General features: G+C 52.4%; 1 protein-coding gene across 2 annotated transcripts in view; it reads left to right on the plus strand.

Annotated features, from left to right (window-relative positions):
• The window catches only part of CDH23 (cadherin related 23), a gene marked incomplete at its 5' end in the record, with an annotated part of 434,991 nt that overhangs the window by 140,621 nt on the left and 268,786 nt on the right, over positions 1–25,584 (plus strand). For both annotated transcript variants that reach the window (XM_082407240.1, XM_082407239.1), the window contains 2 exons: positions 16,874–17,068; positions 20,692–20,820. In XM_082407240.1, coding sequence (XP_082263366.1) covers positions 16,874–17,068; positions 20,692–20,820 — 324 coding nt within the window. The remainder of the gene's footprint in view (positions 1–16,873; positions 17,069–20,691; positions 20,821–25,584) is intronic.

Here is a 25,584-nt window from a genome sequence, read left to right on the forward strand (position 1 = left end):
ATTGATTCATATAGGTGGGGAAGAAGCAACTGATTCATGGAGCTCTAGACTCCCTGGGTTAGAGGGATCCCAGGAGGCCATGTAACCAACCTCTTGGCCACTGAGCTGAACTGCTCTTGGGCATCCCTGTCAGAGGAGACTGGATCGTATTTTAAAATTCTCCAGGGAAAGATGTTCTAAAACAGGGATAGCACACAGCTTTCAAATCATGTGCCAACTCCAATCCATTGATAGACTCTGCTTAGAACACTGGGTTGGGAATCCTGCGGCCAAGTCTGGGGAAGAGCTCTGTGATCGTTTGGCACTGTCTGCCCTGAGTGCAGAGGGGAGGAGAGGTGGCCTGAGTGCCAGCGATTGGCAGATCAAAACATGCCTGATTCACGCAGGCTGGTCTGACACTTTCTTCCAATGTGGTTTCCTGGGGCCTCACTTATTGCCTTTTAGAAGCAAAAATGGTCTTCATCTCAACTTCAGGGAGCTGAGAGGCTGTGAGAGACAACCAGGGTGATAGATGTAGACCCAGCTTGCTGGGAGCCTCTTTCTCACTCCTGGAAGATCTGGGAGATAACAACATGAAGCACTGAGCAGAGGGGTGGAGAGTCGGGACCAACCTGCCGGGTTCATCCAGGCTATACCTTGCCTCCCTCTGGATGCTAACCCATCCTAGGCAGATGGCAGCTGCCATCTTTTCCCTGGAAAGAGCTGGTGTACTGGGAGCTTTGTAGTAAGGCACAGCTGAGTCCCGAGCTTGGCCCCTCCTTGCTCAAACTCTCTAAACCTATTTCCTGCCCTTTACAATGGAATAAAGTCTCCAGGACCATGGTAAGCACTGAAGAGGAGAAAGTGGATAAAATTCCTAGCACAGTGCTGGTCAATGAACACCTGAACTCTCTCCCTGAAACATTAATACCAGTCGGACCAGGGAAACCTCTGGAGAGCAAATAGTGGCCATAGCTGCACCCCTTCAACCCACGTTAAGCCAAGCTCCCCCTCCAGGGCCCTCTTGCTGTTGTTCCTTCCCCCACCAACCCATCCTCAGGGCCAGAGAGTGCACACGGGGCGCACTGGATTTGGGGGCCCACCGCAATCACGCTCCTGACATGGAGGTCCTGAGCCTGGGGGAGGGCTCTGGGGAGAGAAAGTGGAATTCTCTGGGGGTTGAGGTGGGGGAAAAAGGGAGGAAAAGCAGATGCAGCAAAGTCTAGAAGAGGCTTCCCCTTCCACTACCACAGAGCCAGCCACCCCCCGGCTGCCTCCCCCGCCAAAAGGCAAAGGCACATTCGCGGCAGCAAACATACACACATATTTGCAAGCTACAGTACAAACGAGCGGCAAACCTAATGATTCGTGATTATTATTTGAAGGGTCCCACTGTTACAGATTTATTTGTCATTTCTTGTAATAACACCGAAGGTAATGAATTCATTTGTATTAATGTGAGTGTCACGCGGACTTCCGTTGATATTCTGCATTAATTAATGTACCATTAAAACAAAGTGTCGCCCAATTAATATCAAACGGAGGTAAGGCTGCCAGGGTCCTCTTCATCTGGGTTTCATTTGTAATTCATGGTATTAGCACCCCGCTTAATGAAAGTCATTTGCAATTCCTACCCATGGTCTCTCCTACTTCCTAGGGGAAGGCCAGTGCGCCCTCAGAGCCACCTTCACTGGGCACCACTGGGCATCCTTCGAGCAGGATGCATCTGGGATTCTGGGTCTCCAACTTGTCTTGGGGTCAGTCTGGTGGTCTTTGTGTGCCAAGATTTTGGCTGTCCCCAAGGCCAGTGGCAGAGTCCATGGCCCTCGGTCCACCATGCACAGTAGACCAAAGAGTTGGACTTTTCCCCCCGTTTCTCCGACAATACCTTCGGAGGAGGCCTCTCCCCAGAGCAGTAGCAACAGATGCTCCACCCACCCCCCCCAGCCTTTAGAGCCCTCAGGACCCCTGTCATGGGAAAGTTCTCAAGGACAACATAGCAGGGAACTGTCCCCCTCCCCAGGTGTGTTCCTTGGATGAGTGGATCTCCCTGGGTCACCCCCACCAAAGCAGGAGAATGAGAGGCTGCCATTACCTGGTAATAATGAGGTTTGTCACACTGATGGGAGCTGCCGCCACCATTACTGTGCGCCAGGCACTGGGCTAAGTGTTTCATAATCATTACTTCATACCCATTTTCTAGATGAGGAAACTGGGGCTCCAAGAGTTTCAGTACTTGTCCAAGGTCACATGGAAGGGAAAGAGGGGGCAGGACAGGCATCTGGGATGGTTGCCCTGATGTCTTAGTATCTTCCCGCCCTTTTGGGACCATTTGAGAGCTAGTGAGACAGAGCCGCAGGGGTGCAAGGCCCCTGGCTTCCTGACCCCTGGTGCCCTTTGTTCTTCCCAGAATGTCCTTCCTCAGCTTGTCGCCCACTCTCAGGGGCTGTGCTCTGCAGTCCTAGCACAGGGCGAACACCTACCACCAGCGGTGGGGCATTTTAACCTGTGTTCTGTCCACATGAGTGTGTTATGTATCTCAATAGAGAGCAACACACTGAAAACAAGGAAAGGGAGAGAGAAATGCCTTTATCAGTCTTTGCTTCGGTACATGCTACCTTTATATCTTCTGAAGACAGTCTGAAGCAAAGGGGCTGGCTTTGTAGCAAGAGAGCCTTGGATTAGATTTCAGGAAGGACTTACAGTCATACCCTTGTAGAGCAGGAAGGGAATGTGGAGATAATGTGCTTCAACTCCCTCATTTGACAGATGAGGACTTGAAGGCCAAAGAGGCTTGTAACTTGTCCAGGGTCCCACGGAGACCACATTGATTCCAGGTCTTCTGTCCCCCAGCCCAGTGCTCCTTGTACCTGAAGGATAAGAATGATGGATGTTCAGGGAGTCACCTCCCATCCTTGCCAGGACAAGGGAGGGGGAAGTCAGGGAGTAAGCACTGAGGTGGGTGTCTGCCACCGCTGACTACCTATGTGACCTCAGTCAGGTCCCCTCCACTCTTTGGGTCTCAGCTTTCTCGTCTATAGAATAGGGTGACTGGGTAAGGCGGTGCTTCTCCCCCCAGGCTGTACATGAGAATTCCTCTGGGAACTTAAAAGCACAGAGGCTGGGGTGAGCCCTGGCGTTGATATTGTTTAAAAGCTCCCCAGGTTTTCTAATACACAGCCAAGGGAGCGAACCACTGGACGGGGTGATTTCTAAAGTCCTTTGTCGCCATGATATTCCCAGTCTCTCTCCACTTATTGAAGATTAAACCATTTCCCAAGATCCCGCGGCCCCAGTGAGTTCCTGCAGCTGTGCTCTCCCTGTCTGGGTCCTGGTCCCACCAAGCCCCCTCTCTCCAGCCTTCACCATCCCTCAGCTCCCCTGCAGCCTCGCTTGCAGCCTCCCCCAGCCTGTCTGCCTTTAAGCCCCCAGGCACCAAGTGACAGGTTCCACTTATCACATCACACCACCTACTGCTGAAGGGCCGGCAGCAGTAGCCACGGGGATCGGAGAGGCAAAACCCACACCAGGACTAGACCACTACTCCTGCCTGCCCCGGCCTTTGCTGCCTTCTTCACCTGGCCCTTCAGAATGCACACCCAGCTGGGGACAAAGGGGCACACCGATGGGTGGAGCCCAAGGTGCAAGGGGCGGGGAGAGATGAGCAGGAGAAGTTGCATTGCTTGAGCTGTCTTCTTATTCAGAATCCATTTATTAGCCTCAGCTTCCATAGATGTAAGGCCCGCCCTAAGGAGATCTGCATATTCATTTTGTTTACCATGATTCATCATCACGCGGGGGAATGAATTTGGGGCTGGGAGATGGAGATGGAGCCTCATTTGTGAGCCATGGAGCTATGCACAGAGAGCTCAGGGCAGCATTGGAGGCCCCGCACACCCAGAGTGGGCTCCATTAGGACAGAGATGGGGGTGCGTGCCACAGGGAGAGCCCCCCAACCCTGCCTCTCATCCGGGACTTTTATCTCTGCTGAGAGCAGAGCAAGGACCTCAGCCTTCAGAGGCATCCCCTCCCCTTCCAGGCCTTCCCACCAGAGGTAACGTTTACAAAGCACTTTACGGTTTATAGACCCTTACACCTGCCCCACGAGATAATAACATTATGATAGAGCCTAAGGTTTGTTGAGTATGTGTTATGCACTAAGCGCTTATGGTGTGTTCTCTCCCATAAGCCTTATAAGAGTCCCATGGGACAGGTTTTCTTATTATGCCCATCTATAACTATAAGGAAACTGAGGCTCAGAGAGGTTGCCTAACTTCCCTAAAGTCACACAGCAAATAAAGGGTGGAGCTGGGACTCATATAGAACTTTCCCTTTCGCTCTTGCTTCCTCAAAGCCTCCCTTTATTGTGTCTCTTTTCTTCCCCACAAATAACCACTTGTAATTGCTCGTAACCGTTTTTTTGTTGGAAAGATAAAGAGTGTGAGTGTGGGCAACGCAGTCTTGTACTGTGTTGCTCCATAAACGTGTTTGGGATCGATGAATGAAAGAACGTGACAGCTCCTGATAACTGACGCCTCCCCTTCCAGCACCTTCCTGGTGACGCCTGGCTCCTGTAAAGTCCTGAGCCTGGAACCTCTAGATGGCCTAAGTCATTCTGTAGCAACCCCTTTAAACATCATTAGTAGGCCTTGGCACTTAGCCAGAATGAGAGGCTCCCAATTTATCAAGGTCATCTTGGCCATCCCCCTGCTTTCTGGACCTGGTACACTTTGCTCACTGAGCACTGAGCACAGCATAGCGCGGTGGTTAAGAGCTTGGGCCCTGGTGCAGCCTGCCTGAGTGCAAATCCCAGGGTTCCTGCTTAGTACACATGGCCTTGGACATCCAGAGAATGGGGATAGTAATTCTGTCTGCTTCACAAGCTGCCAAGAGGATTATACAAGATAGATAATGCATGGAAAGTGCTGAAAACAGGGCCTGACACACAGGAAGTCCTCAGTGGGTGTGAGTTATTACCCTAGACCCCTGGAAGGCCTTTTCTTTTTTTAAAAAATATCCTAGGGAACTCCATGCATCTATCAGTTGCCACTTTCCAGAATCTACTAAGTCTCAAGACCAGCCACGTCATGCCTCCGCCAAACCCTGTTTCTGTCCTAGACTCAGCCCCCTAGGCTCAGGGACAACCCAGGTTCTGGTTCTGGACTCCAGGGTAGCTTTTTAGAGAGGACTCTTCTATAGGTTACATCATAGCTTTCCCTACTTTTTTATCTTAGAATTTTCTGCTTCTGCAGAAGGTTGTAAAGATTTTGTTTTGGGCTTTGATTTTTCAAAATGACTTATTTTATCTCCCTCGCAGCTCTGTGTGGAAGGCAGTGCAGGGACTGCTGTACCCATTTCCTGGATGGGAAGACTGAGGCATCAAATGTTTGCATTGATGTCCTGTAGCAACAGAGAAGGAAGTCACACAGATTGTTGTTGGAAAGCCAGAACGTGACCCAGAGTTTGAGGACAGTTGTTTCTGGTTTTTTTTCCCAATCAGGCCAATGTGCATGGGGGGTAATCGTCACTGAATGGATCTTTTCCTGCCTCCAGAAGCTGGTTTCCAAGTCCCTTGTGGGGGAGGGAGCAGGGGAGGCTCCCAGGAGTCCCTCCGACTACCTTCTCAGTTTGGGGAAGGGTGGGAGGGTAAAAGTGAACAGCCGAGGTCTGGATTCCGGCCTCCACTGCCGTTACTCCTCCCATGCCATAGAGAGGGAGGTGGGAGCCCAGCCCTGAGGAAGGGGGCGGTACCGCCGCCATTGAAAACAGCATGCCATGGGGACTGGAGCTGGCGTGGGCCTGGGGGCCGCCTCGCCAGCGCGGCCCTTCCTGTCCCCTTCTTCAGCCAGCTGCTGGGCTGCTCTGCCAGCTGTGCACCGTCCAGGAGGCACCATGCCTGGTGCTGCAGCACGTCCCTCCCTCAGCTCCTGCAGGTCACAGGTGAGAGGGGTAGAGGTTGGCTGCAGAGGGGCAGGTGCAGGGACAGCGCTGGAGTGTGGGAGCTAAAGGGAAGTGGCACGTGGGGCGGGGGTGGATCTCGAAACTCTTCTGTTACTCATTCTGCAGGAAGGTCGCTGGGCTGGGGTAGGGAAGCTGCTGTGTGTGTCGGGCGGTTGAGAAAAATTACCTGGATCTCCTTAATCTCTGAATTAGAAGGTAGCTGGGGCCATTTCACACTTGGGTATCCTACCTGGCTTTGAAAATCAAACTTCTGAGAAGAAGGAAGGGAGGTCCCAGATGTCCCTCTGATGAGGCTTCTCCTAGTCCTGCACGCCCAGCACCTGTGTAAAGCAGAGCCTGGGAGTGTGGGCAGGAGAGGGTGTCTCAACCTGAGCCTGGGCACGTGTGCCTAGAAAGCCCAGGCAGCCAGGCCTCTTCCGGGAAGGGAGGGAGCATCGGTTCCCTGTGCTGGGTGGTGACATCTGCTCTCTAGGGGAGCTATCAGCAGGAATGCCTGTGGAGAGGGCACAGGTTCCTCGAGCAAAGGTAGACCAGCGCTCTGGGGGCTGCTGTGTAGACCAGTCTGACTAAAGCAGAGGGTCTCAATGGGGCAAAAATGAAAGATGAGTTTGGAAAGGGAAGCTTTGATCAGACTGGGGTGACGTTCAAGGCCCAGGAGGAGCTTGCCTTGGACAGAAAAGAGGAGCTGGTGATAGCGTTTGAGGAGGAAAATGAGATGGTGGGGGTGGGGGTGGTCAGTGCTTTAGGGCAGTGACTTTCCAGGATTAGTTACAGGAGCAGGGCCGAAAGAGGGGAGGCCACTGCAGTGGTTCAGCCATAGGGAGATTTTTTTCAATTTTTATATTAATTTTATCAGCCATATATGCATGAGCTTAAAAGTCAAATGGTAAAGCTAGGCTTATAATAAAAATAGCAGTGCCCTGCCTCATCCTTTCCCATTCCTGATTCCCATCCTGAGATAACCTCGTTCAATTTCTGATAGTTACCTTCTTATTTCCAAATTGCATGCTTATAATTTTTTCAGTTTTAGACATTATCTATCGACTTTCAGCTGTGAAGGATGAGAATTGCACTTTTGCACCACCCTCTACCTCATCTTTGCTACGCACACACATACACACACCACTCTTAATATGCTCCACCCATCCTCCCAACATAATTATATCCCTCCTTTTAGCTCAAACAGCATTTAGTGTATACAGCATTATAATTACATAAATATTATTCACAGCAGAGCCACATAGTGTACAGTACTGTCATTATATTTCCTCTGTAATTATATTTCCTCTTTTGTTTTCTCTAGAATTAATAATTACCTCTTTTTGTTTGCTTGCTTAGTGTTCTATGAACCTATCATTTTTTTCATCCCTAAATATTCTGACATAATTGAATACCTCTTCTCAATGTATTAAAAGAATATTGATTTTTTAATTCAGTTTGTATTTTTCTTGGCAACATTCTCCCTGGAGCATTCATCCTCCTGCTTCAATCTGGACTGACTGTGCTCTGGCTTGCTTGCTATTCTGGAGGCTGAATGGCTAAAGATACCTGATGTAGGTTAGGCCTGGGGGAGGAGAAGGCATTCACCCTAAGAATATCTAATATATTAGGTCCCGGTACATGGGTTCCCTATTATCCTCCATCTTGGTTTATGCCCTCATTTTGGTGGAGTACACCCTTGAGTAATTTCCTGAAAAAGAATTCATGGAATTTTTTTTTTTTACTTTGAAAAATGTGTTTATTTTACAGTCATATTTGTTGATAGTTTGGCTGGGTATAGAACACTAGAATGAAAATAGTCTTCTTCATAATGTGAAGTCATTTTTCCTTTGTGTTCTGGCTGTTAAGAACTTTGATGCCATTTTGATTCTTGGTCCTTTGAGTGTGGCCTTTTGTTTTCTCTCTGAAAGTTTCTAGGATTTTTTTTAATACTCAGTGTTTTGAAACTTCATCATTTTATGCTTCAGTGTGGAGCTGTCTTCTGAACACATAGTATGGTCTCCTTCCATTTGGAAGCATGTCCTTCAGATCTGGGAGTTTTCTTATGTTACTTCTTGGATAATTTCCTCCCCTTCTTTTGCTCTGTTTCCTCTCTCTGGAACCCCTATTAATTAGGTGTTGAATTTTCTGAACTACACTAATTTTCTTCTCCCCCATTTTCCATCCCTTTGAGTTTTGTCCTACTTCTAGAGAAAGTTCTTTATCTTCCAACTTTTCTGTTGACTTTTTACTTTCTACTAGCTCTTTCTTCCTCTTGAAAGATTATTTCAAAGATGCTGTCTTGTGTTGTCTGTCTAAGCTTGCTAAAGATACTTATTGTTGTTACTCCTTTTTACTCCTTTCTTCTCTGCCTTTCACATTATAGGCTCTTCTCAAATGTTTACTTGACCTTTAGTTGTCTGTTCATATTTAAGAGTGAGTTCACATTTACCTGCCTGGAAGCTTGCTGTGTGTATTAGGACAGGGTAGGGAGGGGTGCTGCTTATTAACCAGTGGGCTTCACCATGGGATGATTAGGTGAGGACCTGGATTTTTTTTGCGGGAATTCCAACATGTTAATATTTGTGTTTTCTCTTGGGTCAACTTTCCCTATCTCCTGCCTGGCTGTCAGTCTTCAGGAGGCTAAATGGCTAAAGAGACCTGATTGGAGATGGGAGTGGAGGGGAGATGCAGCTTTTCATTTAACCTCCCTGTTTTCAGCTGCCTCGTCCAGCTCCCAGTCTGAGACCAGAGCCCAACTAACTCAGCCCCTCCAGAAAGCAAACCTCTTATCTTCTGCAAGAGTTGGGGAAGGCATCTGGGAGTCTTACCACTCTTCTTAAAGATTTGCAGCCAGTCTTCCTGTTTTGAGCATCATCTTGAGTCTCCAGTTCCTGAGCTTTTCCAAGATTCTGAGATGCTGGCCTAAGTTTCGGCTTTCCCATCTCTCCTAAGGCAGTTTCCAGTTCCATCTATTTCCAGGATTCTGTTGGCATCTCTCATCTGTTGTCACCTCCTCTCCTATTCTTTTTGCCCTTATGAGTTTATGCATTTTTAATTTCCATATTGTCATTTTGGTGAGGGGGTTGGGACAAAAACAGAAATCAATGGATGTGTTCAATCTGCCATGTTTAACAGGAAGTCCCGATTCTGTTAAAACATTTATTGAATGCCTTCTATGTGCAAGTGACATGGCTAGGACTTCAGAGGTGGCCAAGGTAAATCACAAAGAGAAGGGGAAGGATTTGAGGAATGTTGAAGGAAGAACTGACAGGCCCTGGTGATTGATGAGGAGTGGGAGTCAAGAGAGAAGGGCACGTCCAAGATCACTCCAGCAGGTGAAGAGACTGGCAGAACTTGGGAAGTCAGGATGGGCGTTAGGTAAGCACTTTGATGGAAGTCTTCCTGGGATTCAGAACAGGCGGTACACAGCCAGAGGCTGAGAAGGAGCAGGGCCTCAGAGACCGGAGAGCACTGAACTGGTTCCATGGAGATGTAGAACAGCTGAGAAGGCCAGCGCAGCCCAGGGAAAGTGCTCGAGCCATGTGAGAGTGTGTGGGACTTGGGGCCCAGCCCTTTGGGGCTCCTCCTGCCCACAGAGCTGGCACCTCCACCTGACAGTCTGCCTGGCACTCAGAGCAGACCCAACACCTTTTAGAGTCCAGTGCACATCACCCAAGGGAGAACAGACACTGGTCGACAGAAGAGATGTTGTAAAATGATCTCTTCTAGACTCCTCTGCAGAGAGAGGTGCTGGAGCACGGTGTACATGTGTGGGTGTGTGCACACACCGTGTGCCCTCTCCCGACCAGAATGGGGCCACCTGAGATATCCACGGAGGCCTGGTGGGCACCTGCCTCTCCTGGTTCTCTTCCCTGCACCATTTCTCTCCTTGGACCCTGCTCTCAGCTGGTGCCCACACATGCCTTCTTGCCTGTTTGAGAAAGAAATACAGCCCACATCTCTCATAGACCCCATTTCCCCTCCCCCATAAGCTGGACTGCCACAAAGCCTCCCAAACTTCATACCCTCCCCAAGCACCCCAGGAGGCCCCTGGCTCCAGAGTCACAAGTGAAAAAGCACCTCTTTGGCATTCAGGGGAAACCAAGGCACAGGTGCCTCCACTTTGCCCTGGTACCACCCCACCCTGCCCACCCCCATCAGAAAGGTCTCTACTTATGACTTTAATTCTTCTTGTCACAGTGGGAGCCCATTTCCTTATCCCCAGTGAAAGTGTGCAAATTTTGAGACACCTTCTTTCTTCTGAAATTCTCTTTGGGCTAAAGCTCCCCACCAACCCTCTCTTCTCTAATCCCGCCAAACTGGATCTCCCATCTTTGGGTCCCTTGTCATCCCCAGCCCTTCCACAGAGGAAATGAACAAGTTCCGCTTGAGCAGGGGCCCTGAGCTCACTTTCCACCCTCATCTCCAGGGTCCCCAAGGTCTGGAGACACAGAGGTGACCTGATTTTGAATCCTGCTCCCACCACTTACAAGCTGTGTGACTTTGGACAAGTTGCTTCATTTCTCTGAGCTTCCATTTCCCCTATCAGGGAAAAGGAGGTAATGAGATACAATTTGTAAAAATGCTGATGGATGAAGAGTTGAATCCCTGCCCCGCCCTGACTCAGGGACCAGCAGCCCAGCCTCTGAGCCACAAGCTTGGCCCAGGAGGGTCTGTTCCCAGCTCAGAGCCACCGAGGCGCCCGCACCTTGTTGAAACTCCATCTGTCAGGAATTTATTACTAATGCATTTTATAACAGGCTTTATAATAAGATATTAAAGACTGTGGCAGCATCTAGCAAGCATTCCATAAATATTAATAATGCCTTTAGAGGTGGCACCTATGGTGGAAACGGTCGGGCTTGTTCCGAGGTTTGGTCCAGGGTTGAGAATAAATCTAACGGGCGGGGAAGGAGGGTGCACTGCGAAGATGAGAGAGTATGGCGTGCTTTTTTCTTTTTCCCATCTTCCTTTCTCTTGCTGCTTTGAATTTTTATACTTCTTTTCCTTTGTTCACAACTTTTCCTCCGTAATGTGTCTTTTGCTCTGAGTTTTCCTCTCCTTTCTCCCCAACTTTCTTCCCTCTTTCTTCTCTCACAAACTCTCTCCCTCCCATGCCCATTTCCCTTGGGCCCCCAGTTCAGCCCCTTTCATCACCCCATCCTATTTTTGTTTGTCCCCCTGTGGTCTTCCCGCCACCTTTCGCCTCGGCTCCTTTCCCCTTGCTTTACACTCTCTCCATCTCTGTTTCCCCTGTCCTGCGCTCTGCCTCTCTGTCTGGCCCTCTTCCTCCTTCGCTGCCCGTGCGCCCCCCACCTGTTCTAGTGAGCACCCTGAGCCACCTCTGTAGAAGCCCAGAGTGTAATGTGACTCACACTGCGTGTGAGAAGTGAGCTATTTATCATTATTATTAACGAACAAGATCTCTTGCACGGTAGAACTTTGCCAGAGTCTATTCCCTTGTCACCCCAAGAGCAGCAAAAAGATTTATTTGTCTCTGAATTGCGCAGGGTGGCCCATTTACAGCAGGTCCATCAGAAGTGATGTGGAGCTTAAATGGGAGCTGGAAGAGGCAGGGGCCCACCCTGTCTGCGACCTGCGTGGAGTGGGCCCCTTGCTGAGAGGGACAGCCTAGCAGGGGCAAGGGGTTTGCAGGGGATGACGCCTAAACACACTCCCCGGACCCCAGGCAGCATGGGTCATGCATCTGGGGAGATTTCCCTTGAAATGGCCCAGAAGCTGTGAGGGAGAGGATGGGGCTGGACAGGGGATGCAGTGGAAGAAGGGGCTCTGGAAGCAGAGTTGGGACAGAGAAGTGGGCTAAGAGGCCTGTTTTAGGAACAGGAGTAATCACGCCCCATGGGGCCTTTCCTCCCAAGACCAGCTGCTCCTTTCCAGCAAAAAGGTGGAGCCAGAGTTGCCCTAGAATGGGGCTGCTCCCCCACCCCCGCCGAAATGGGCCTTTTGGCCCTGGCTGCACAGCCCAGGCCCACCTGGCTATGGTTCTGTAGACCCTGAACTCCAAGGCTGGACACCGTAGGGGGTAGGGGCGCCTTCTCCCTGGTCTCCTGTCTCCAGGCAGGCAGAAACTGGCTCTCTGGGGCATCCTCCTCCAGGCCTGTCCTGGCTGATTGTGTCAAGCCCACGATCAAGCTCTCACCTGCCCACACCCCTGCCACCCCACATGCACGCTGATCATTTCAATGACCTGGACGGATTTGCATGTTAAAAGGAGAGTCTGGGGACACTTAAAAAGAAGAGGGAGCCAGCATTCGTTCACCCAGGCCGCTTTCTTCTCCCCATATTACCTCCTGTGCCCTCAACAGTCAGGAGCACTGGCCATGAGCTTTGCTTTCTGTGGCCCAGCTGTGGGCGTTAAAGGGGCCAAATCCCAGCAGGCGAGGGGCAGGGTGAGCCTGCGGCAGAGCTGTGGGGTGAGGAGGAATTGCCCGTGGCTGGATGTGTTCTGGGGGTGCCAGTGGGGCAAGGAGCCAAGACCCACGCAGGGCAGAGTGAGCAAGTGGTACCCACAGGAAGGACCGCATGGGCTGTGTCTCAGCCCCACAGCCAGAGACAGGAAGGGAGGGCCAGACAGGGCCTGTGAAGGCCGGGGCCAGGGAGGCCCTCAGAGACCCTTGTCTCCGCTTTTCTGCTTCACCGTGCTCCATTCTCACTGCAGATGGGCTTCCTCTGCCACCCTGTAACTGTGGCTTCTGGGTGACTTCCGGCCTGTCATGGTGCCCACTCTACCCCAACCAGGTAGCAAGAATCTTTTTCTCAGTTCCCCACAGAAAACTGATTGAATTTCCAAGGCCCCATCTGATTGGCCTGCTTGAGTCAGGTGGTTACCCCTGGACCAATCGCATGTGGCTTGGGTCTGAAGTCACCTGGTACAAACATGAGCACCTAGATCCATCCCTTTGAGCAGTGCTGTGGATATAGAGAGCATCTCTACTTGGAAGGCGGGTGGGCAGGGAGGCAGTGGTTGGTGTCTCCGGGTGAGGTGAGAAAAGCACTTATATATGAGTCAGGGCACCCAATTTCCAGTCACAGCTCTGCCATTAACCACCTGTGAAATGGAGAGCATAGAAGTGCGTCCCCTCACTTTTCCCATCTATAAAATGGGGAGACTAGGCTGGCTAACCTCCAAGGTTCCTTCCAGCTTCTACATTTAAGCCATCCCTGAGGGGTGTGTGGTCAGGCCTGGCCTTCATGCCCAGGAGCTTCCTTGGCCTCCAAGCACCCCTCCCACCCCTGCCTCAGACCCCACCCCTCCTGGCTCTTTGCCAGGCCTATTTAAAACCATTTCTAAGTTATGCAGAAATTGAATAGGTTTTCACTGCAGGGCATGAAACATAATCCAAGAAGGTCGGACACAGGACCATCCCTTATTTTCCCCCTTTTCCTGTCTTCTTGGATCTTGCTCTTAAATCCTCTGATCAGAGCCTTCACCCTGGACCATTCGGTATGGATGGGTGAAATACCCTCTCCTCCCTGAGGCAGGGCGCTAGAGAGCTGATGTTCTCTCAGGAGCCGTCCCTCTCCTCTGGGCACTAGCTCCACGTGGCATGTACTCTGAAGTGCTGTCTAGCTGCCTCACAGGGGACTGGTCACTCTGAAATCAGAACATGTCCATCCCTCTCATGGCAGGAGCTACAGGCTTCGATGGCGTGCTTTGTTCTGGAACTTGGGGCTGATGCTGGCACTCCTGTGATGTGCATGTTGGACCTAGAGATGGGGAGGGGGGAAGAGAGAGAGCTGTAGGTTAGCTGAGAACCTCATAAAGATCTCCTCAAGACCAGTGCCGCCGTGGTGGCATATTGGGGTGGAGGCTGGCTTCGCTGAGCCCGGCGCCCGAGGAGTACAGTTTCTGGTGTTTTGCACGTGGTGGCTCGGGGTAGGTCCTTGCAGAGTACCTGTGTCCATCAGGATCCCCCAGGAAACAGTTCATCTCGGATAGTTCCGATAAAGGCATTTCGGTGAAGAGACAACTTCCAGAGGGGGCGCAGGGCTAGGGGGACATTAAGGGATGTTGAGGCACCAGAGACTAGCAGCGCTGGGAAGCTCTTTCTACTCCTAGGGCTGGAGGGGCAAGTGGAGGGGATGGAGCCCACTGAAAACCGGGGCCAGGGATGAGGGCTGCTGGGTTGGAGCTAGAGGGATTGGGGAAGTGATGCCCCAAACTCTTTCTCCTCCTGCCTCCTCCCCAAACTCTGAGCTCATACCAGCCCCTCCTGTTGGCAGAAGCCAGCCCACAAGGGAGCCTGGGAATGCAGTCCACTGAGGCCGCCCCGGGCGGGAGAGGCGGGGCGGGGGGTGTCATGGCAGAGCAGGGTACTCGGCAGATCTGGGGATTGCAGACAGGGAATGCCCAGTGCAGTATCATTAATTGTCATCGTGTTTCTTTATGCCTCCCTGCCCTACCCTTGAAGGTGTTCTTTTCTGCCATCCTCTAGAAGGCATTCAGACAATAAAACCACAACTGCCGTCTTCTAAGCACTTATTATGTGCTGGGAAGTTTACACTCATGAGCTTGAGTACTCTTCACATTAACCCTATGAGATATTATTAACTTCGATTTACAGAGAGGGGACTAAGGATCAGAGAGATTAAGTAACTAGCCCAAAGACACACAGTGAGGCTCGGGTTCCAACAGAGGTCTTTCCATCCCTGAAATCCTAGCACTTGTCCAGTCTGCCCCCTTGTATACTTGATGCTCGTTTGGAGGGAAAGAGAGCATCTGTTTTCCAAGCCACTGAGATGGGTAGGGCAGACCTAGCAAAGGCAAAGCAGGTTCAGGAACTCAGAAGTGTTAAGGGAGCCTGCTGGGTTGGAGAAGTACAAATAGCTCTACCTGCCAGGAAATAGTAAACTGATAAGAAAAGATACTACACGTGATCTTAGCCAAAAGGCCAGAATGTGATGCCTGCCAGGAAATGAAGTGTGGAGGGGGAGAAAGCGCAGGACCACGAGGGCCCGTGTCTTATGCCGAGGGGCACTGGGGCATCATGGATGGTATGGAGGAGAGGGGCCTTGCCCATCTGCCCCTGTCCTTACTGCTGGTTGGAGAAGGACAGGATCTGAGCCTGTGTGTTGAGACTGACACTTGCCTCATGGGGGAGGGGCAGCACACTCAGAGATAAACAATGGCAACTCCATGACATTGTCCTCTGGAGGCCTTTTCCAGACTGACTAGGGGCCTTACAGAGAACACCCTTGCCTCCAGCAGATAGTCCTGGGGAAGGGCTGACAGTGTACCCGAGAGTGGTCCCCAAAGAAAGAAGCTTCTCAAGGTAGTGACCCAGGGCCCAGGTCATGGCCAGCAGCACGGAGAGGGGGCAGTAATATGAATGCCCTCCTTGGAAGGAGCCCTGCAGGTGTCAGAAGGGACCCAGTCATTGTCCCAGTGTAAAAAGATCACAGAGGACTAGGAATGTTGTCTCTGCCCTCAGCGAACTTTCAGCCCAATCCCTCACTCCTGGCTAGGGGGTACCACCCATGCTGGCAGGTGACCTCAGCAACGTGCAGAAGAGTTAGGGAGAGAACTGCCATCAAGGTTTAGAGAAGTGTTTAGAATAGAGCTTAAGAGCATAGGCTTAGAATTAACTTCACCTGAATTCAAGGCCTTCTTTGCCACTGCCTAGCTGTGTGACTTGGGTGAGTTACCTAACCTCTCTGAGCCTCAACTTCCTTTTCGAAAATGGGATAATAGCAACCACCTAGAAAGCTGCTTGTTAAAGAGCTGACAGGTGCAGTCTACTGCACAGACATGGCACATAACAGTCAGTCAGTCAGCGGGAGCAAGGATTGTTTCTTCCTTTTTGTCTCTGGTCAGAGCCTCGTTAAGTTGCCTGTCTTCAGATGTGTCCAGAGCTCACTAAGTTTGGAATAAATTTATTCACGCAGAGTTTTGCAGGCATGGCTTACATGCCAGGCATTGTGGTGGGCGTGGCGGTGATGAGAGCTGACAGTTGGGCAGAGGATGCAAATACTCAGATACTTAGAATACAATGTGCTAAATGCTGTCATAGAGATTCGTTCATGTCTTCATAAAGGGTATTTATTGGACACCTGCCATGTGCCAGGCACCGTGCTGGGCAAGGCAGATATAGCCCTAAGGCTTCCATGGAGCACATGTGCTATGATGGAGACAGGCACTGACCGGGGAATTACAGAAGAATTGTGGGTGATGAACCATTCCAGGGTGCTGTGGGACCCTGAATATAAATAGTGGCAGGGGTTGAGGGCATGGTAGGGGCTGACCCGGCTTAAGGGTCTGGAAGGCCTCCATGAAGAAGTTACATTTAACCAGAAACCCCAAGTCAGAAAGGGGCAGAGGTCTGTCTATACACAGTGTATAGCAGAGGGAATCATGGAAGACTCCCAGGAGGTAGTGATGTTTGAGCAGGCTTCGTGGGCCTCTCTGGTTACAGGCTGCCATGGCCCAGGCATGGCAGGTGGATGCCCCACCCCTGGGTGAACTAGGTAATCTCTGTGGGCCAGGCAAAGTCCCCAGACTCTCTGCCACATCCCCATATCACTTATCTCCCAGCTCCCTGCCCTTGAAACCTCCAATACGCAGACTCCTGGCTGCCCTCCAGAGCAGCCCGTGCCTGAGGCTTGGGCAGCCAAGGGGCACCTAACAGTGAAAGCAAAACTGCCAAGAAACAGGAGTTTGGGGACCAAAAAACCCTCATCCAGAACTCCAGGACGAGCAGATCATCTTTGGAACTGGTGCTGTTACAGCCACCAGGAGGCCATCAAAAAAATGAAAAAAAAAATAGATAGTGCATTTTAAATTCCTCTGAACCGTCTTAAAATAAAAATGATAAAGCCGCAGGTCTGGTTGGCTGGAGGGACATGGTTAATGGGCTTTGGGGGAATAGTCACTGATGGAGGCAGCTGCTCCAAGCTCCAGCTCACCCTTTTATTTGCTTTTTTTCACCCCCAGAACACGCCTGTGGGGACGCCCATCTTCATCGTGAACGCCACGGACCCCGACCTAGGTGCAGGCGGCAGCGTCCTCTACTCCTTTCAGCCCCCCTCCCAGTTCTTTGCCATCGACAGTGCACGTGGCATTGTCACAGTGATCCAGGAGCTGGACTACGAGATCACGCAGGCCTACCAGCTCACCGTCAATGCCACGGTGAGTCCCGGCACCGGGGGCCCAGACAACCAGAGGTCAGCCTCCTCCCACCCTCAAAGAGAGCACAGAACGTCAACCTCGTTCCGGGCCAGTCAAGGCTTATAATGGTGATGCTGGTGATCAACAACAGCTGATGTTACTGAGGGTTTGTGCTATGTCCCTGGTGCTGTGCAGAGCACTCAAATGGATTGTCTCCATTAAACCTCACAACAGCCCTATGTCATAAAAATTAAGGTACCCATTTTACAGATGAGGAAACCGAGGCACAGGAGCAATTCAGTGACTTGCCCACAATCACTCAGCCTCTGGACACCAGTGCCTGCACTGGTAACCCCATGGGGCATTCCTAGTGCAGGGTGTCCTCTCACTCTCTGGGACACAGGACAGAGGTGTCAACCCAGCTGTGTCCTGACACCACCCAACATGCAGGAGCCAGAGGGTCCAAGCATCGTAGCCACTGCTCTAGAGTGTTGATTCTTACACAGAAGGGAGCACCCGTCTGCACCAAGCACCGTGCTGAGTCCTGGGAATTCCAGGATGAGTTAGTCAGGAGAGGGAGGTGGGAGAGCAATAACTATCCCATTTCATAGCTGACACTGTTGAGACTCACAAGCTGGTAAGTAGTGGGCAGCAGGAACCCAAACCCAGGTTGTCTGACCCCCTAGGCCACTACCCCCATGGTCAGGAGTCTCCAGAACATCACTGCAGCTTGGACTCTGTTGCCAGCTGTTATCAAGGGCCTGGGGGCCAGGCAGGCCACACCCTCAGTAGGGTTCCTCCCCTGCACGCCCCTCTTCCCTGCTCCTGGAGCCTTCAGCCGGCAGCAGGGCAAGAGCCGGCCTGCTGTCTCTTAGATTTCTGTTTACAAAGCTCAGGTCAACAGTGAAACAAATCACAGGAGTCCCTCTTGACCCTCCAGGACCCATTAGCCTAACACACAGCATCCACCACCTGGCCCCATGTCACTGCAAGGGGGTTGCCAGTAGCGCTGGGGGCTCCACTTGGCAGGTCACAGATCCCAGATCCCAGGGGAAGACACACTGGATTGGGTCCAGGGTCCAGTTTGAAAGATGGCGTTCCCCCAGGATTGGACGAGATCCAGAGAGGCCCCCTACACCAGGAAATGCAAACTTTTTCTTTGTACCTGGTCCAGCGGCCCCTGGGGAGCTCACTGCTGATGACACCCACATTCTTTCCTTCTCCCCTGCTTAAGTGTTAGTTGCCTGGGAGGACGTGTGTGCTGCTATTTGTAAAACTGACTTCTGGGATCAAGGGGACTTGCAAGACCAGAATCCACTTTTTGGACCCACCGGTACCCTTCCGCAGTGCCTTGCACACCCACTTGGGAGGGTGCTCTTCCCGCCACTCTCCATTTGCACACACCTGGACCCAGAAATGCACAGATGCTTGCTATCTTTCTCACTATGAACTTGTCCCTGTGGGGTATTTTCCATCTACCATAAAAATGGCTTTGGGCCAGTGGGGAAGCGAGCAGAGCTGGGCACAGTCATGAATCTGGGTGGCCAGGCCTGTGAAGAGGCCTAGGCTCAAGCTGGGATGGTGAATGCAGTTAAATTGCCATTAATCTTCCAGCGATCAGGCCTTGAAGCAGTGGAACAGGAGGGGCCCTAGAACTCCCTTAGGTCTTGATGGCTCCCCCACCTGATGCACAAGTCCCTCTCAGGGCTGACGCTGTGCCCTTGGCCACTGGGCATTTCCTCAAGGAGATTCTCCTGTGTGGCATCGCAGGAGCAGTGTGGGTCACCAGCCACTACTGGGTGGGTAGCGGGTGGGGAAATCTGGGACTCCCCTGGGAACAAGCTGCTGAGAGCTGTAGGTGCCAGAGTGACAGCTGGAAGCCTGGCCAGGTGCCTGCTCAGCCAGATGTGCCCACTGCCATCCCCTTTCCCCAGCCATGGAGTCCAGGGTGGGCTGGATGGGGGCATCCGTGGCAGGAGCAGGGCTGCAGCCACAGGTGTGGGACAGGAAGGGCAGGTACCACGCTGGACAAAGCCAGCAGCCCACAGAAGCCTGGTAATGGCAAATCAGAACCACTGGCATCCCTGGCCCCAGAGGTCAAAGGACTTCCTGCCAGCCTTCACCCTCTGGTCCTATCTGCATAGTGGTCATTCCAGTCCCTAGCTGAGAGCTCTCACCATGGGTGGTCCCCAAGCCTGGACAGTGAGCCCCGTCATCTTGGAGGCTGGGAGGCTGTCTCCCCTGTGGTCCAAGGGGCCCAGCTCCCCCCGCCTCCAGACTCTCCCCTCCCTTGCTGCACCCACGACCCATCCCCAAAGCCCCTCCATCCTCTCCCTGGCTGCCCCTGAGGACTCGTAGGACAACCAGCCCTTCCTTCTCCGCGAAGGCTCAGCAGCTGTGTCTCTGGAGGGCAGGAGCAGGCACTAGGCTTGTTGTAACATGGGGAATGCCTTGCATCGTTCACATCACCCCAGACAGACCAAGGGAGATCTAACCCAAGGACAGTCACTCCTCAAATCCCAAACCAGAGAATTTACAAGGCCTAGAGTCCGTAGAGGTCATTCCAGTGAGTCCCTTCATCTCACAGAAGAGGAAGTTGAGACTCCAAAAGGGGAGAGAACTTATTCGAAGTGACCCAGCAAGTTAGAACCTGGGCTGATATTAGGGCCCCAGATCAAGACAGAGCAAGTTTTTATGTCAAAAGGACCTGAGTTTGAGTCCTGGCTATACACTTACCAGATGTGTGACTCAGGGCAAGTTACTTAACCTCTCTGAGTCTCTGTTAAATCTGAATAATGGGCACATAATACCTACAAAAGCAAATGAAGTGTATAGTACAGTGCCTGGTATATAATCTATTCAGCATGTAGTTTCTATTCTTGTTGGCTACTGTTATTCAGTAGCAGCAGCTATTTAAGCAGTTTATCACGTTTAGGGTAATAGAAGATGGGTTTTGGGTTTCCTTTCTTGGTGAGCTTTCATAGGACCACATTTCCAGCTAGGAGGGTTTAAACATTGCCTGCCTGGCCACATGGCCTGCATGCATGACCTCTCAGGATTCCTTCCCAGAGTCCCCCAAATGTCACAGGCCCTGGAGCTCCCCCTACTGGTTCTAAAGGAAAAGTTGCTTGACCAGTAAACCCAGCGTGTAGAGCAGGGATACAGGTTCCAGAGTAGCCCCCTCTGTGGTCAAAGGGCCTTTCTTCTGAGGAACCCCCATCCTAGTCAATTCCCTTGCTGCCCTTGGATGAGAGGGGGCAGGAAGTGGGCATGGAGGGGGCAGTGGCCCCTGACTGAATCCAGAGAAGGAGCTAAGGGCAGCACCATCCCTTTACCCCAAGCCAGTCATCCTGCCCACCAGATGCCGGGGGCAATCAGGCCTAGGCTGGGCCGGGGGCCAGAGATGTGGCTCTACTGGGCCTTGGGGGCCCTGTTTGTGTTTTCCTGCACAGGTCAGAGATCACTGAAGGTTCTTAGAGTTCCTGAGCTCCATGTGCTAATGCCCTTCACTGGGGGAGTGTGGGAATACATGTGTACATATGTGCACACATGTTTGTGCACGTGGGTGTCATGTGTGTGTGTCCATGTGTGCGCATGTCCACAACATCACTTAACCTAAGGCTGTGTATTCTTTGTCCTCTAAGGACCAAGACAAGACCAGGCCTCTGTCCACCCTGGCCAACTTGGCCATCATCATCACAGACATCCAGGACATGGACCCCATCTTCATCAACCTGCCTTACAGCACCAACATCTATGAGCATTCTCCTCCGGTAAGACCCTCCCCGGCCCTTGTGAGACTTCCCTCTGCACTTCTGGTAGGGATGGGGGCCCTGTTTGGTGGGATGGGCTCCTTGGCATTTCCTACTCCCCCAAACCCCTATGCATGGCAGTGATGGGTGTCCCAGCACAGTGAAAACCCAATTCCCTCTTATACCACACCCCACCTCCTCGTTCTCTCACTTCATCCCTGGAGGGCTCTGAGTGGCAAAGAGCAAAGACTGGCTAGTGCAAGTGACGGGCAGCAGTTCAGAAAGATGCACGTGAGATGACGGGGATGCCCATGGAAAATCCATCCTGGGCTGGAGAGCGAATCTGGACTCAGCCAGTCTCCCCAAAACATCAGTGGGGCTCAGTCATGCCCCCCACGGGTCAGTCAGTCAATCTGCCTCTCTCAGCCAGCCATCACTGCCCAAGATGGCGGCCACCTGCCATCCGCCCCGCAGGCCTTCTTAGGCTTGGCTCTTCCCTGAGAAGAGTCGGCTTCGGGTGCCCCTTCTAACTGCCCAGACTTTGGGTTTCTCAAGGCCACGTGTTCAAGAGAGGCACCTGATTGGCCGTGGTCTGATTTTTTTTTTCTTTTATTTATTTTTGGCTGCGTTGGGTCTTCGTTGCTGCACGCGAGCTTTCTGTAGTTGCGGCGAGCGGGGGCTACTCTTTGTTGTGGTGCGCGTGCTTCTCATTGCGGTGGTTTCTCTTGTTGTGGAGCATGGGCTCTAGGCGCGCGGGCTTCAGTAGTTGTGATGCGCAGACTCAGTAGTTGTGGTGCACGGGCTTAGTTGCCCTGCGGCATATGGGATCTTCCCGGACCAGGGCTCGAACCCATGTCCCCTGCATTGGCAGGTGGATTCTTAACCACTGCGCCACCAGGGAAGCCTGGCCACGGTGTGATTTTGTGCCATGTCACAAGGTCAGAGGTCGCCAGCCAGCCTGTAGATTGGCTGCCCGTGGGCCATGTTTCCACCACGGTTGTCAGCTGTGACTGGGGGTCTTAGAGACAAAGCATGCCGCTGCCCCTGGGCAGGGGCTGTGGGTGGGCAACTTTGCTCAACTGTGGGCCAGGCTTTTGTACAGACTAGAATAGAACACCCGCTGTGGGCTGATGAATTGGAAAAAGGTGGCTCCTCTGGGCAAACACAACCCCTGGACATACAGCTTGGGGAGCAGCTCTGTGGAAAGAAGACTGTGCCCCTCCTTCTGAGGGAACTAAATGTGCTTAGAGGAAAGACACAGCTTTGAGAGCAAAGGGGGGCACACACCTGAATGCGTGGCTGTTCAGGGCCCCACCTGCATGTCTGCACAGGCTCGCAGAGTTGGGTACAAGGGAGAGGCAGGCTCCCCTGACCGGAGTGCAGGCCATGCTCCTGGACCACCACGGACCAGGAAGCCTGCCCCCCAAGTTTGGGACCGTGGTCTGTCCCGACCATTGGCCTCCTCCAAGCACCATACTGCAGGCTCCAGGTATGAGGGGGTAGCCACTTCTTGGGGCCGCTTGTGGGCTGGAGGGTCTGACGAACACGATGGCCTCCTGTTGCAGGTGTCTAAAGCTGCTTCGAGGGCAGAGGGAGACATCTGAATGTCCCCACCCCAGCCGGCTCTTTCTTGGTGGTCCATGGACTGCAGGAGCTTGGGCTTTCAAGACTGTAGGTTGCCTCCCCCCAAACCTCTTTGCTAACAAGCGCACATATTCTCATCCCTGATCTTTCAGACGAGGTGGGCTCTTCCATCTGCCCCCGGCCCCTGGCCATCCCTTCTTAGCGCTCAGTGCTCCTGCATGGCTCACTCACCCTCGGCTGCTTTGCTGCAGCGCGAGAGCAGTGCGGCAAGAATGGGGTCTGCTGTGGGCATAGCGCACCATGGGTGCTCAGGAAGTGTTTTTGGAATGAGTGAATGAATGAATGGATGAACGAACGAACAAACAAATGCCCTGGTCAGACCAGCCCTCTCACTATCCTGTCATCCTCACCACCCTTCGTGCCTGCTCTGGTCACCAACCCCAAGTCCACCCATCTGTTGGTTCCCAGCTCACTGACGACCTTTCTTGGGATTTTTTTCCTGGCTTCCTCCTCACTGGCCCAGGCATAGACATCCCTCCCCCCTCTACTCTGCTGGAGTTCACCCTCCTTATGCTGCATGACTTCCCACTGAATTGTAGCCACACCCGTAACGTTCACCGATGTGTAAGTGGGTTACTTTGGGGCTCCTGGTCACCAAGGTGGCTGAGTCTTTGGGACCTGGTCTCGAACCTCCCACAGGCCTCCCAGGGCATCGTGCTCAGGGCTGAATGCAGGCAATACGGGCAAAGCCAGCTTGTCGATTGAAGTGAGGACATGATGGTGGCTGGGCAGCCAGGGGTCTCGGAGCAGGTCGCTGTACTACCACGCACTTGCTTGGCCAAATCACACGACTTCCAGACCTCTTCCTCCTCGGGGAACTGGGGCTACAGCTGTCTCAATAGTGCCTCCCTAGCCTGGGGGTTTTAGAGATTGAAGCACCCAGCAGTGCCGGCATTAGCAGATGTTAGAACACGGCGGTCATGTGTTTGGATTGGGCTGGGGGGTCCCAGCTTCAGCCTCATTTCAGAGTCTCGGTGGTCGGCAAGAGGGGTGTTGGTGTGAGTCTCCTCCGAGACCTTCCGTTTGTCTTGTTTTTCCTGGCATCCCTGTGTCGTAGCAGAGTAATGCTAAATCAAGCTATTACTACAGGTGTTCCTTTCAGATCTGCAGATTTCTGAGTTCGTCCAGCCATCCATTCTATTTTTCATTCTTTTACTCATCCTCTAGATGTTTATTAAGCCCCTGCTGTGTGCAGGGCCCTGTGCTAAGCCACACTTTCCGGATGATTCCACGGGCCCCTGCTAGGATGACTCCTCAGAACAGGCAAACGGAGCCCTTGCTCCCCTTGGCTCCTGCCCTGCTTATGCTCAGTTTCTTGGCATCTGATATGGTTCTTTCTCAGGATAAGGGGCCTTGATATCTCTTTGCCTTGCCAGGGTTGTCCATTTGGCCCCGCAAGGCCACTAAAGCCAATGTCTGGGGGGCTCCCAGGGAGCAGGTCTGAGTCCCGCCTCTTGGGTCATGACCAGGCTTGGGCAAGCCAGACAAGGAAGTAGGTTGGGAGATTCGGACTCTCCCAGCGCCCACAGAATCACCTCCGTGACCACACACCTCTGGCCTTCCTCCCTGCCTCCAGACTTGAAAGTTTACCGTGTCCCTTGCACAGCTTCCCATACACCCTAAGCCTGATTTTTCCAGGCTTCTAATCCGTTTCTGTGCCTTGATCCGGGCCCTCCATGTCCCTTTACAGTGTGGAGCCCTGATTTAACGCAGCACTTTCCGGCCAGGCCAGGGCAGAGGAGCACCATGGCCTGATCAGTCCCCCAGGCCGGGGGACCCAGGAATCCCCCATCCCCAGCCCTGCCTCTGCTGGCCCGGGGCCTCCATCCGGACCGTCGCCCACTCTCCCTCACTCCCCCTTTTTATCTGCAGCTCCCAGCGTGTACGCCTCCCTCTATCAGTGTATCAAGTCAGCATGCCTCATCTAAAGTGTATATATTACCTAATAAAATCCTTCTTATTTGGGATTATTGCATCAAATTTTAATTTCCTCACTCGAGCAACAGCATGTCGGCCTGCCCGTCAGTGAAGGACCGATAGAAGGTGAAAAGAGCGGATAAACTGCACAAATTACTGCCAGCCGATGCCTATCAGCCCTTTGACTGGAATTAAGGACTGAGAAATAGGATTTTCTGCCTCAGAATCTGCTGTGGCAGCTCCTGTCGGAAGTCTCTTCCGGCCCCCATCGGCTGCCTCCCCCCAAGGGCACCTCCCACTCCCGAAGCAAACTGCATGTCATCCTTTCAAGTCCTTAATCCTGTCATGGAAATGGGAGAGGGGGGTGGTGCTGGGCCGTCAGAGAAAGAGGTAGACGGGCCCCCTGAGGCTCCAGCTTCAGCCACTCTCCTGGCCAGCTTCTTTGGAAGGAGGCAGCCACAGAAGGGAGAGTCATGTTCCTTCTAAAGCAATCCCAGCTCCTCTCGACTCTGCCCCGACTTCCCTACTGGTACCCAAGCCTCAGAGGCTGGGGCTGCCTGGTACCCTCACTCACCCCCTCACCACACCTTGAGACTTTAAGCCAGTCCCTGAACCCTTGAGCCGCAGCCTCCCCACACGTACCCTCACTGTGAGAAGTTGTGAGAAGAAAGTGAAGGAACCTATGCAGGGGCCCAGCACAGGGCTTGGCACACAGTAGGTGCTCAACTAATGCTAGCTCTCCCTGTGAGCCCCTAGCTGTTCTCTCTATAGAATTCCCAGAAAACGCCTTCCCTCCAGGGTGGAGATTATTAACCTGGGGTCCTGCGGGGCCTGCATTTTGCTGAAATTGTTTGGAACATCACATGCACGCATAGTCTGGGAAGAGGCCTCTTAGCTTTCATCAGATGCGCACGGCAGTTCCAGGCTCCAGTGACTAGTGACAGTCACTTTTATAGCATTTTCTGTGCACCCAGTGCTGTTCCAAGTGCTTTACATGTATCACTTGCTGAGGTGTGGGACTGTTGTAATGCCCACTTTATAGATGGGGAAACCCAAGCAGTGACAAGTTAAGTAACTCACGCAAAGGATTCAGATCCAGACAGTCTGACCACAAGAGTCACACCCTTAACCCCCTTGCTGTACTGATCTTCCCCCAATAAGGAGTTGGGGCCACGCAGGCCTGTGCACCTTTAGCCTCTCTGGGCGGGGAGGAGGGGACCTCAT

This window comes from Balaenoptera borealis (assembly GCF_965194805.1).
Source record: "Balaenoptera borealis genome assembly, chromosome: 10".
Taxonomy (NCBI): domain Eukaryota; kingdom Metazoa; phylum Chordata; class Mammalia; order Artiodactyla; family Balaenopteridae; genus Balaenoptera; species Balaenoptera borealis.